The sequence below is a fragment of the Astyanax mexicanus genome, chromosome 1 (genome assembly GCF_023375975.1).
Source record: "Astyanax mexicanus isolate ESR-SI-001 chromosome 1, AstMex3_surface, whole genome shotgun sequence".
NCBI classification, from domain to species: domain Eukaryota; kingdom Metazoa; phylum Chordata; class Actinopteri; order Characiformes; family Acestrorhamphidae; genus Astyanax; species Astyanax mexicanus.
The window spans coordinates 80,352,174-80,365,724 of NC_064408.1; the positions used below are offsets into that span (position 1 = coordinate 80,352,174).

At 36.9% G+C, this 13,551-nt stretch overlaps 1 protein-coding gene across 1 annotated transcript in view; it reads left to right on the top strand.

Annotated features, from left to right (window-relative positions):
* The window catches only part of dcbld1 (discoidin, CUB and LCCL domain containing 1), a 40,215-nt gene that overhangs the window by 7,065 nt on the left and 19,599 nt on the right, over positions 1 to 13,551 (top strand). The window contains exons 3-5 of the mRNA XM_022662832.2: positions 2,863 to 3,030; positions 4,805 to 4,856; positions 7,574 to 7,646. Coding sequence (XP_022518553.2) covers positions 2,863 to 3,030; positions 4,805 to 4,856; positions 7,574 to 7,646 — 293 coding nt within the window. The remainder of the gene's footprint in view (positions 1 to 2,862; positions 3,031 to 4,804; positions 4,857 to 7,573; positions 7,647 to 13,551) is intronic.

The following is a 13,551-nucleotide window of genomic DNA, read 5'->3' on the forward strand; positions in this document are numbered from 1 at the left end:
TTTATTAAAAAGACCATTTATCACGACACACTGCTTTTAGATCCTTTCTCTGAGAATTGAGCCGTCCCATTGTTGCTTCCCACAAAAGTCTGTGTGGATGGGATTAGCACATGTTAACACATTGTGCTTCTATTTTTAGGAGAGGGTGAGGATCTCACCAGGTGTGGTGAACATGACTTTGTGTAATCAAATGGGTCAAAAATACCTAAAATTTTCTGTGGTGAAATATTAGGAGGTCGTGTTCTTATGCAGTGATGTTAAGACACTAGGCTATCAGAAATTATCCGGCACATGTAAAGAAAGTATTCAGGTCAAAATATGGCAAGTATTTTGCAATATAGCAAAATATTGCAGTGTGATACGTTGTGACAATGTCTAAAGGTATGATTAGCTATTTACCACAATATTTAGTTTGTGGGCAAATTTTAACATACTGAGTATACAGAAAAACATCTATCACCATAAATATAACAACTTCATTTTGCTCACTGCTTACATTTTACTTTGTCCCTCCTTTAATCTTAATTAGAGTGGCGAAATAAAGATTACCGCAAACATTTGCTTAAATAGTGTATGGCATAAGCTTGGTTGTCACTGATTTCCAATCATTCCTCACAGTCATTCCAACAGCCTGTGTGTGCGATTTTCTAAGGAGTTGTGTTACACAAAAGAATAAATCTTGCATGAGAAACTGTGTAAAAATGTTTATTTTTTTTATATTTTATATCGTAGCAACTATATTTTGAACTGACTGCAGAGATCAAAGCCTTAAGCAGATAAAGTAGAACATGGATTTAAAAATACTAGCAGGCTCGTCTCTCATCGTCAATAATGCTAAATATAAATTTGTATATCACCTGCCACTTTGGTGCATAATTTGTTGATTCCGATTTCATTCAATCAAGTCTGTCTAATGTCAATCATTTTAAATCTGTAAATGAGACCTAAAATCTATTGTTTGCTATAAAATATTTTGCTGCCACTTTTGCATTATGATTTTTCATTGTCCATGATGATAAGTGAATTCAATTTCCATGTGAACAAACATAACATGTTAAAAAAAATGTTGTTCCTGTACTGGCAGTGGGTGGAAAAATAATAAAGTTAATTACGTTAATTTTAAATCCTGCTACCAGCCGAACTTTATGGGTCAGTTCCCCAGACAGGGATCATCTAGCCGTATAAATCTGTGAAATCTCTATTTAGAATAATGTGTACTCCAAGACTTAGTTTAATCCCTGTTTGGTAAATATGTACATTCAATGGGAAACCCTCTTTTTCTTGCTATTTAAAAACTATTTTAGTCCAGACAGAAGTGCTAAAACAATATGCTTTAATTTGCTCATAACAGACAGTCCTTATTTGTAAATTAAGCTCTTTACACACAGGTTTAGTCTCATCGAAGTATGCTGATGTTATAAGGAATGTTTCATGTTTTCATAATAAAGGTGGTTTACTAAGAGGCTAATGCAAAGGTTTATGCATGCCTGGTCTTATTGCATGTGTTTACACCTAGATAAGTCCCATCCTCTGCCTAGAGCATCCTTTTCAACATATAATTTTTTTGTTTAGTAGCTTTAAATATCGCAAAACAAATATTAAATGTGTCGTTTCCAAAGGTAATGGCACAATATATGCTCTTCAATAATGTGTAATATGTGTATTTTGAAGTTTGTTTGTTTGTTTTATCAGCTTTGCCTAGTCTTATGCTGAAGATTGTATGTCAGTGTTGAAGAATAACAAAAAAACAGCCCATTAAAAAGTTTAATTGATAAGTAGAGGTTTAAATTTGATCATCTTAAATAAAGTAGCATCCATGACTCTAAATCTGGAAGGTTTTCTGAGGGATGGTGAGGAAGAGATGCTTGTTGAATAGTGATGAGTAATCTCCAGCTGGAGGCTACAGCCTGTCAGAGCAGTGAGTAGGAAAATATCACCTTACCAACATGTCAGGTAGAGCTGCTCCAGTCCATTCAACTGTGGCCTGTCACTGACACTCAAATAGACAGCCCTCGCCCCTCACATACTGCCCTATTGTCTCACCCTGCCAATTGTCTCCATTTGGGCTCCTGCTCATGACAAAGGAAGGGCCATTTTTCCTGGCCTGTCTGAAAGGCTGAGAGGAAGAGACGGTTCAGATGTCTGTATGCAATGTGCTGGAGCTTTATCGAGGCTGACAACAGAGCTCTAGCTGAGAGCCATTAGGAACTGCATGATTACACAGCTAGTCTATGAAGTGTCAGCCTGACTCACAAGTGACTGTTGCCTTGCTATTTGTTATTTACATTTTGAGTGTGAGGGATTTGTATCAAAGTAATTGGTGTCAGAATTGGGAATGGCATCTTTAGTGCTTACTCTTGCCTCAGCTGAGCCTGAATTCTTATGACCTTTAACAACAAACAGGGCTGTGATTTATTTGGAGATGTCCATTTTCTTTAAAGGTCACAGAGAGCAACATCATCAGTGCATCATTAGCATATCTGGTGTAGTCATATCAGCACCAGATATTTCACATTTGTTTGTGTTCCAGCAGCCCATGATTTTATACAAGCCTCAGTTGTTTACCAAACTTAAACTGGGTTATGGACATTTAAAACAATGTTTAAGAAATTTCAATGCTTATTGCTACATTTCATCTCCTGAATTGGGTTGGTTAAGCTGTTCGCTGTGTTGCATTTGCTTTCTCATCATGGACCTTACACTGACATGCCATGTGACTTCGAACAGAAACTAGTATCATTTTCCATGATTTTTGCATTGTCCCATGGCAGCTAAAAAATTCTACACTGACGTGTGTGTGTGTGTGTTTCATGCATTTTATTTTATTGTAATCTTTGTGTTCTGTTATCTCTCTGTTTGTAGTAGTGTACTGGCAGTATTGTGGGCGCCAGAAAGCCAATCCCACGCTGTACCTCGGTGTCAACCAGTCTCTTTACATTGATTCAAGTGAAGTCACTGTGAGCTTTCGCTCCAGCATCCATTCCTCAGGCAGGGGGTTCCAGCTGTCCTACTCCACAGTGGACCACAGAGGTAAGTTAGAGGCGTCTTATTGGGACAGATTTGGGGCAAATGTGAAGTACACTTCTTTTTGTAACATTTTGGTTTTCTTTTTGAAAGTTGAAACACAATATGAACCATTTAAAAAGCATGTCTAGTAGTAGTAGTATTGATATTAAATCTTCATATGCTTAGTTGTTTTTATGTTTTAATGAATGAACTAATTCGGCTTCATGCTTGGACACTTACTGTGATGTAGTTTATTTCTCATACCTTACTCAGGTTACAGCGTTGGAGTGTTGGACTATATATATTTTTTTATTTTAGTGCTCTTTTTCAGTCACTGTAAAAATTATATTCTACTAAATGAAATTCTTATTTGAGCAAATTTCAAGCAAAAGCTAAATTCTTAGCAGTTGTTTTTTTAGCGTTAAATAAATTAACGTTTCCCATTGGAAAACTTAAAATAAGCACAACATGTCTAGAATTTGACAAATGTTTGATATTTAAAATAGAGCAAACATTATCACTGGCCATAAAATTATTAAACTTGCGATATAATTATTTTATGATTTAACCCTATTTAACTCCTTAGCTAATTACTTCAGCTGCAAGAAAAAGTATGTAAATATTTTGGGATTACTTGGATTTCTGCACAAATTAGTCCTTAAATGTGTTCTGATCTTCATCTAAGTCACAACATCAGACAAACACAGTCTGTTTAAACTAATACTACACATAAAACTACACATAAAAGTATATGTTTGCATGGTTTTACCGAACACAACAAGTTTAATAACTGGTTGACCCTCCTTTGGCAGCAATAACCTCAACCAAACGTTTCCTGTAGTTGCAGATCAGACCTGCACAACGGTCAGGAGGAATTTTGGACCATTCCTCTTCACAAAACTGTTTTAGTTCAGCACGACTCCAATTAGCTCTTAGAAAAGTCACATTCTTTTTTCCCCCTCACTGTGAATGTTAACATGTTGTGTTCGATAAAACCATGCAAACATATTTTTTGTGTGGTATTAGTTTAAGCAGACTGTGTTTGTCTATTGTTGTGATTTATATGAAGATCAGAGCACATTTAATGACCAATTTATGCAGAAATCCAAGTAATCCCAAAGGGTTCACAATACCTTTTCTTGCAACTGTATGTGAATTATGTAAATCTTACATTGAGTATTTTTCACAGACTTCCTTAGTTGTATTCACAAAACAGTAATGAGTTGGACTAGTGGTTTGGATTTTAGTTCTGTTTCCACAGTTTTTATGATGAGCAGTTACTCAGAATAATTCTATATCAGATATCTTCCTCTTTCTGAGGCCCTGATTTAGAGTGAATCTCCAGCACACAGTCTCAGCTCCCCCCCCGTTCATCTACATGCATCCTGACTGACCCCTTTTATCTCCTCGCAGCTCAGTGGAGCGTGTTACTCTCACTGTGGTGGTGGCCTAAGCCTCGGTTTGCCTTCACTGCTCTGAGCGCAATCAGGGCCTGTGTAAATGTCTTCTCACCCAGCATGTCCCAACACACCACACCGCCACACTAATCTTACCCCTAGCTTGGTGTTCATGCCCCAACATATCCTCTCCTGTGGTGGGGATCCTTTGTCTGTGTGCGTGTGTTTTTATCCTAGATATGGTAAAGGAAGCAGGCTGTTCATCCTGTTGTGGTGTATGTGTATGCCCTGTCGTCCCTCCTGCTGTTTGTTGAGTTAGGCCTGGTTTCCGCTGAGGAGACACTTCTCAACTGCTTCTTTGTTGTCCCTCATTGTGTGGCCTCCTCTGCTTTCCTCCTCAGAAATGGTCACATGCTCTGACAAAGGCAGCTCTTTCTCCCATTCAAAATACAGGTAACTGATTTTGCATGTGTGTGTTTGTTGTGTGTTTTGTTAATGGCTAATGGCTTAAATGCTTTTTATACCAATGCAAATGTGTGTTAAATCCTGTTTCAATAAGTGTTTCATGACAGGAGAATTATTATTATTATTATTATTTTTAATAAACACAATATATTTGGGATAGATTAAGTATCTTTGTCTGATATATCATGCTTTAAAATGAAGCACAAATGGCTTTTTGTTACACCTGACTAGTGCTGGGCGATATAACGATATCGATTTGTTTCGCGATAATTTTTCCCTCGATGACGATGATAAGCCTGTGCAATAGAATTCGATAAACATTCATTTCCATTTCCGTCTAAGTGGCGCGGCAAACAACGAAAACACAACGTGTAATCAATCCAGAAGACGCTGGAGCAAATTAATAAATAGTTAAGAAAATTGTAATAGTTATTCTCATGCATGCAACAAAAAACCCTAAAGAATAGTGGAGTATGGCCCGACACACGCAAACAACCATAGTGTTTGTACTTTGGGAATAAACGGCCGCACTGTTCAGCACGTTTTAAATAAATTTTAAGTAAATTTTAAGCACTAAATGTAATTAATTCAATTTATATTAGGACCTCGGGGCAGGTGCTGCAAAAATGTGTATGTGGGGCGCGGATTAAAGGAAGAGGTTTTTTTGCGGAGCGGTAACAGGACAAAAACACCTTAAGAATGATGTCTAAATGACTTTCCTCTAATCTAATATAATTTAACATGGTTTAAGGATATAAAATAATTTCTAAACAAACGAACTTTTTAATATTGAGCTTATGGCCCAAGTGCAAAAACACAAAATCATTTATCATTTAGATTATCTGCCTGAACGCGAGCCCGAACCCGAGCTTGAACGCCAGCCTGACTCAGGCGCTGCATGAACTCGGGCCGGTCGAGAACACCACTTTCCTCTCAGATTAGGCGGAAGAAAATGGTCTTTTTTTTAATGTAACAAATCACACTGTGATTTTTGTGATATTTCCCCAATTACAGCTCAGCTGCGCGTTTAAAGCTCAACGCATGAATTAATCGGTGCGCTGTGCGCCGCGCGTGCTCGCGGGGGATTTGACGCGTCTGTCAAGCAAGTTGGACCGTTTTGGGGGCAGAGATTAAGAAGTACAGCAGGTACATCTCAGATTTGTAGTTTAATGCTCTACTAAATTACTGGCTTTAAAACTGGCTCATGATATGGTCGGTTCTGGCTGGATTTTTTCCTGCCTACAGGCTGCATTTGACGGAAAGCAGCTCCTCAGTCAGACAACAGTGTCAGCATACAAATCGTGTGCGTTTCCTACAGGACAAACCATTTAAAAGTGCAGATAAACTCATTAAAAAATCACACAGTGTCTGTCTGGCTTAAAATACTTTTAATAAGGTACAGCTTTTAAATTAATAAATCAACATTCATTAAAAATCCGTGAGAAGTTCTGTATGCTAAATGACAAGCTAAGCTAATAAGCTAATAACATTTAATAATAACAGAAAAATAGATATGAATTTGGAAAATAACCAACTAAAGTGAGCTCAAAATACAATAATAAATATAATCTAACGAATTTCAAAATATAAATTAGAAATATTGAACTTCAATATTAAATTCAACTTCAACTACAAAAAACGCAAGGACCGATAGAACATAACGAACAGAAAAAAATAAATTTGAAATTGGAAAAAAAGTTCAAAATGCTAAAAGAAATAAAACCTAACGAATTTCAGAATATAAAATCTAAATATTGCACTGCAGCAGTACAAAAGCCTAAGTGCTTAAACAAACAAACCAAAAAACAGCCTATCATAAATCATTTTTTGAGCCCGACCCAGCTGAGGAAAAGGTGGGAAATCTTTTTTTTTCCGGCTGGGTCTTGGAAAACTTTGTGGTGAATTAAAGGGGCCGAGTTGCAATTTTTGTTTTACTTTAATCAGTTTTTAATCCGTCTTTTTAAAAACAAATATTCCAATATTGGCTGCCAATCAGTGCCCAATATTCTGAGCTCAAAAAACGCTATTCGGGCCAGCCCTACTAATCTAATATAATTTAACATGGTTTAAGAATATAAAATAATTTCTAAACAAACGAAATATTTAATATTGAGCTTATAGCCCAAGTTTTTTTTTCAGTCATGGAAAATTGGAAAAAATTGGAAAAAAGCCCGAGTTCATGCAGCGCCTGAGTCAGGCTGACGTTCAAGCTCGGGTTCTGGCTCGCGTTCATGATTAATTTGTTTTTTTTAAAAACTAATATTGGAATATTCGCTACCAATTACTGCCAAATATCCGGAGCTCAAAAAATGCTATTCGGGCCAGCCCTAATAATTATGGAGATACAGAAAAAAATATTGTGATAAAACTTCCATCACTCCCTTATTCTCTCACTAATAAAAACAAACCTTTAAGTGTGACACAAAGTGATTTGATTTATATCGTGATACATATCGATATCGACTGATATGGAAAACTATATCGTGATAAGATTTTTTCCCATATCGCCCAGCTCTACACCTGACCTTTAATTCTATGTTAGAGCATCCCTAATTGAATTTGGTCACTTTTGCTTTTATTCTTATTTGTGTAAGACCTGTGAGCAGTCACTCGGACCTCTAGATCCTGCTAACGCTGTATGTCACTCTACCAGTGTGAGCTATAATTAGAGTAAGTGGCTGTTTCATTGTTGTCTCCTCCTGTAGGAAGTACTGTCCGGCCGGATGCGGAGCGGCGCAGGGCGACGTGGTCGGGGACGTTTCTCAGGGATACAGCCATGTGAGTGCTGCCTTATTGTTCTGTTCAGGGCTTGCGTGCTGCTCTTTGTTAGAGTGAAGATAAGATGAGCAGGTGTTGAACGATTGATGGATAACAGAAACAGTAGAGTTGATTGCAGAACTCAGAAAGAGTGCACTTATTGTGTACTTCCAGTTGTTTTTAAAGAACATGAGATTTATGAGATGGTTCACACAGTCATTTGGCAGACAAGAGTACTGTATTTCTCAAACTGGCTTATTTGCTGTGGCTTTGCGCTCTCTGGTCTGGAAGCTCCTCAGAGCATCCAGTGTCTTTACTGCATTTGGCCAGAGACTACAGGCCAGGGAAGGAATGCTTTAACTACCAGTCTCATTGTCTGTTGTCTATTCTGTAAGCAGAGTCTAAGGGAGAGCAGGGAGGTTTGTGTGTGCGTATGTGCATGCATAATTTCATGATAAACAATGGCTACAAAGAAAGGATGAAAAAATACTTAGTAAAAATAAGGGTTGGTGGTGCTGTTTGTTTTTGATTACTCAAAATAATGTTCAATTTATTGCTCTTTTATGTTCAAAGAAAAATGTAAATATGGACGTAGGACACATAGAAGTATGGGCCCAGTGCTTGTTAGAACAATTAAATCAGACAGATGTACAGCTCTAAAAGAAAAAGAGAGAAACCACTTAAAATTATTATTATTATTTTTTTTTTTTACCAAATTGAAAACCTCTGGAAACTAATCAAGAGGATAATGGATGATCACAAGCCATCAAACTGAACTGCTTGAAGTTTTTGCACCAGGAGTGGCATAACGTTATCCAAAAGCAGTATGTAAGACTGTTGGAGGAGAACATGCCAAGATGCATGAAAACTGTTCATGAACGCCAGGGTAATTCCACCCAATAATATTGAAATATTTCTGAACTCTTAAAACTTTATGCATATAAACTTGTTTTCTTTGCATTATTGAGGTCTAAAAGCTCTGCATCTTTTTTTTTTTGTTATTTCAGCCATTTCTCATTTTCTGCAAATAAATGCTTTAAATGACAATATATTTTTATTTGGAATTTAGGTTAAATGTTATTCGTAGTTTATAGAATAAAACAACAATGTTTATTTTATTCAAACATATCCTATTAATAGCAAAATCAGAGAAACTGATTTAGAAACTGAAGTGGTCTCTTCAGTGATTTTTTTTCCAGAGCTGTATGTTTTTCATGCAAATGTTGTTATAGGAGAATAAGTGAGCCAGCATAGAAAAAAATATTTTGTATAAAGTATAAAGTATTTTACATTCACTTTGTTAAAAGCCTTTTCCTCTTTCTGTTAAGTTGCTATATTGGAGATAAATGTTTTTTTCCCGGACAGCAACAATGTCTTTTATGGCAGTCACAACAAAAATGTTAAACAAAAATGTTAAAAACTATGCATTAGGATAAATACTGATACACACACTCAGAATGTGATGTTAGAAAAGCTATTGATTTGTTGTAAAAAAGACACACAGTTGGATGAACACTGGTATAAATTAGTGCAGTTCCACTAGCTGCTCTTCAGTGAAGAAATGTTGTTAAGAGGAACAGGAACCACTGAGCTTCCTCTAGAAGATCTTTATTCTAATGTTAGTTCTTTAATGTTTTATCTTATAAAACAAAGTGTACATATAAATTCATATTAATGTATAAACTGTACACTATACACATTGTACTGTATAAAATACATATAAAAAGCCTACATTTAATTGTTTGCACAATAGATAACACACATGAAAAAATTGGGTATAACCCCAAACTAGTCCATTTGTGCAGGTTTCATTGTTCTCCCAGTGTGGTGTTAACTCAGGCTGGAATTCCTTTATGTAACTCCACTGGATTCTTGCAGCAGTTTGGGTTTGAAGTTTGGGTCGGATCAGGGGTCGGCCAAACCACAATAGCTCATTCAGTGGGTCCAGCTATTATGTGTGTGAAGGAGTGAGAGCAGGAGACTGGAATGGGGTCATGAGCTTGGGCTTTGAGACTTCCCTCCAGCAGTTAAGACTTTGGAGTACATTCTTAAAGCTTAGTATTATGACAGCATTCTTCCTGTTTGTGGTAACCCACACTGACCAGGCACTTTTATGTGTCGCTCTGCATTGCTTTCATGCTGTTTGTATTGATTTGGGAGCTCTGAAGTCTGTTTATTTGTATTTCCCCCACAAACTCATTCTCCCGCCGCTTCACCTTAATCACTGATACTTTTGAGAGTCAGGAATTGCTACAACTAGCAGACCAGGTAGTACTGCAAAACAGAAATTTGATATGATGGCTAAGGCTCTCACTATAATCATATTGGTAGTCAAGCTATTAATGGATTTGTCGATTAATCAAGTGATGTGTTGGTTTTTAAGACCGAGCAAAGAAATGCAGGTACCTCAACAGTAACAAACCATTTTAAACATAAGGAGTCATATGATGTTCAAAGACTTAATTTGACATGAACATTTATGTTTTTAAAAGGCATTATTGATTGATTATAGCTGATAGATATAGCCTTATTTCTGAAGGCTTTGAGAGATTTTCTTTTTTTTTTTTTTTTTTTTTTTTTTAGACCCTTCAATGGTGACACAAATCCCTTAAAAAATCTCTTCAGTAAACCAAACTAAATATCTGAGGTTTAAATAAGACAGCCTCCTCCAATGTCCTCTCTAACCATGTTTTAATCTGCAGCCAATGTGCTTCACCATAATCTAATTCTAAGTAGAAATAAATGTGGGGCTGTCTTAACTTTTTCCTCTCAAGAAAATGACACGGTTGCCTTTTTAAAAATATTTTTTAAATATTCTTTATTGTGAGTGTTCATATTTCTACGTTTTAGATACCATAATTCCAGAAAACACAGTTTATCTGCTTTATAAAACCCTATTATTTTAGCAGTACTTCACTATATGGTAATGGCTACTTTAACTTAAAACTAGCTGAATACATTATTTACCTGCAGTGTCCACAAGCATTTAGACATACATGGGCAGTTTCCCAAACTAAGCCTGGTTTTGGATTACTCAGCATTAGAGATGGGAGATTTTCGTATTCTGCAGCTAGACACTGTATGGGAAGCTGAGCCATAGTTGTATATACAGTATGATACAGAGTATTTATAGTTATTTATAGTTATTTCATTAGAACATACTCTTTTACTCCTACTTATTCCACACCCAAATCATCAGGTGCTCTGTCTGGCTTGGAGGAACTCGTCTCTCTTGGGAGTAACCTTCAAAATCAAGCCCCGGCCTGTGTGTGTGTATGTGTGTGTATGTGTGTGTATATGTGTGTGTGTGTGTGTGTGTGTGTGTGTGTGTGTGTGTGTGTGTGTGTGTGTGTGTGAGAGAGAGAGAGAGAGAGAGAGAGAGAGAGACAGAGTGTGAGTGAGCAAGACGGAGCCAGGGTGGGGGTGTGGGTGGTGGTGTTGTACCACAAGGGTCAGCAGGATCTTATTGACATATCCATGTGAGAATGGATGTTCCACTCTGTTTTATTGTAGCTCCGCTGAGCCGTTCCCATCCTTCTGTTGCAAGCTTTGAGAAGCGGGTGTCGACTGTATTAGAGACGGAGGCGTTGTGGCTGATTAGCTCAGGTTGGCTTTTGTAATGAGTGGGTGGAGTAAAGAGCTGTTAAGTTACATGCAGCCCTCTCTGAGTACTTGTCGTAATTTTGTAATTTACCATTAGTGTCCCATGTAAACTCTGGGGTGTTTTTTTTTTTTTTTTCCGGGGGGTTAGAGATGGCATGTCTGTTTATGTGTATGGGTGGAAGGCTGATACCAGTATACAATTCTAAATTAGAGTGATTTAATAATACATTGTATTTAATCCTTTAACAAGTCTTGTCTAAAACAGCGAGTAGCAGGGTGATTCTGTGGAGCTCTTTGAGCAGTTGGAGTAGGACGATCTCCTTTTTAGATGTTGGTATTAAATAAAATATAAAAACAACTCATTTTAAAGCTCAGTAATTTTTTTAATGACAAATCGGATCTTTATTTTACTACTTATCTACTTGGCACTGTCTATTACTCTGCCATGAGTATGCTAGGCAATGTTCAGGCACAGTCACAAGAAGATAACACCTCACATATTATACAGATGTGGGCATTCCCCAAGGTATGAGGTAAATCTTATTAATGCAATTTATATGACCTTTTGACTTTTGGCAGGCCAGTATATCTAGCAGTGTATTTATATAGACTTTTTAAACAGATCATTCATTCATATCATATAAATCATATTCATATAATCCAGTGACTGTATATATAGTATAATAAACTAGTACATTTTACTTTGCATTTACGTTAGAATGCAAATTTTTCTTTTAAACATTATTCCTTTTTACTCAGACCAAAATCACATCAGCTTGAAGTGTCTTATTTGGGCCGACTACAAAGCGACCTACAGCCTCAGAGCTATAGAATGAATGATGCCACTGAACAGGAGTGGATTTGTCCCCAGTGTCTATTGAGTAAACTCACACACAGAACCTTTAACACTTAAGCCAGCTCTGTGTTTTATAATAATACCTTCATTCACTGTCCAAATGAAACTCATTTACACAACAACAGCTCGGCTCCTCTTTGTGTAAACACTGCTGATCAAAGTCCTGCTAGCCACAGGCTGCTCTGTGTGAAGGAGGTGTAAACACTGGGAGGTGGCATGTAGCTGCACGTGGAATTTTTAACAAGGTGAAAAGGCTGTAATGCATTACTGAGAATGTTGTGTTCGTTTTTAAAGGTCGTCCAGATTGGAAACTACTGTAAATAGCTAGCTTGTGCTTCCGTAGACAATAGAAAGAGTGTGATGTCAGCTGGGTGTTTACGTGTTGTTAGTAATTGTGTTGTAAAGGTCATACTCTCAGTGGAGCCTCTTGGCTTGGGGAAACACATTTTGCTATATTTCTAATCAGTTATCAAGCATATGTTCAAGAGCAATCTTTATTTTAAGTGCTTACTTTTATCTTAAGAGTGTGATGCATCAGTGCATTTGCTGGGTGAACTGGAAAAGATTGGGAAAACATATCCTAGTGAGTCTGGTTTTATGCTGAGGTACATGGAGGGTTGGGTCAGAATTTGGCACCAGCAGATTGAATCCATAGGCATAACCTGCCTTATGTCAACATTCCAGGCTGGTGGAGGTGGTGTAATGGTGTGGAGAATGTTTGTTTTCTTCACACATTTTGCTTATGCTAATCCTTTGGTATAATCCCAGTCTGTTTGAGAATTGCTTCTGATAATGTTCCAATCTCTTCATGGCCACAATTTACTATGTATCACTCACAATTTTCCAGCATGATGATTCTACACCATGTCACACACACACACAAAAAAAAGTCATTTCAAACTGGATTCACGAACATGGCAGTCAACGGATCTAAATCTGATAAAACACCTTGCTATGTTGTAGAACAGGTTCTGCATAATGTCAGCATGGACCAACATCTTGTGGGTTTCATGTCATAAGAAATCGAGACCAAAAAAGGCTATACTCTGACTTGAAACTATTTTTAATACAGTGCTCAGTGCTGACTAAACCTTCATGTCTTTTTTTTTTTTTTTGACAAAATTATTTGTTTGCTGGGAAGTGTGATTGCTTTGATTTTAAGTAGATATTTAATAATTGGTTAAAACCTACTGCAGCTTTTATTAGACACAGACAAACATATTGAAGTTTTAACATACAAAATGTGATGTAGTCTTAAGTGATAATATATGTATATAATATTTTTTTTTATCATAAATCACCTTGACATATTGCTTCTATTGTCTTCATAATTTCATGAACCATTGTCCTATGCTTTCATGGTTTCCAAAAATGCCTTCTTTTTTTTTTGTCCCAATCCCATTTCTGTTTTGTACACCTGCCCTTTTTTTTCGAGTGTAACCCAAGAGGAAGGGGAGAAATTCTCTC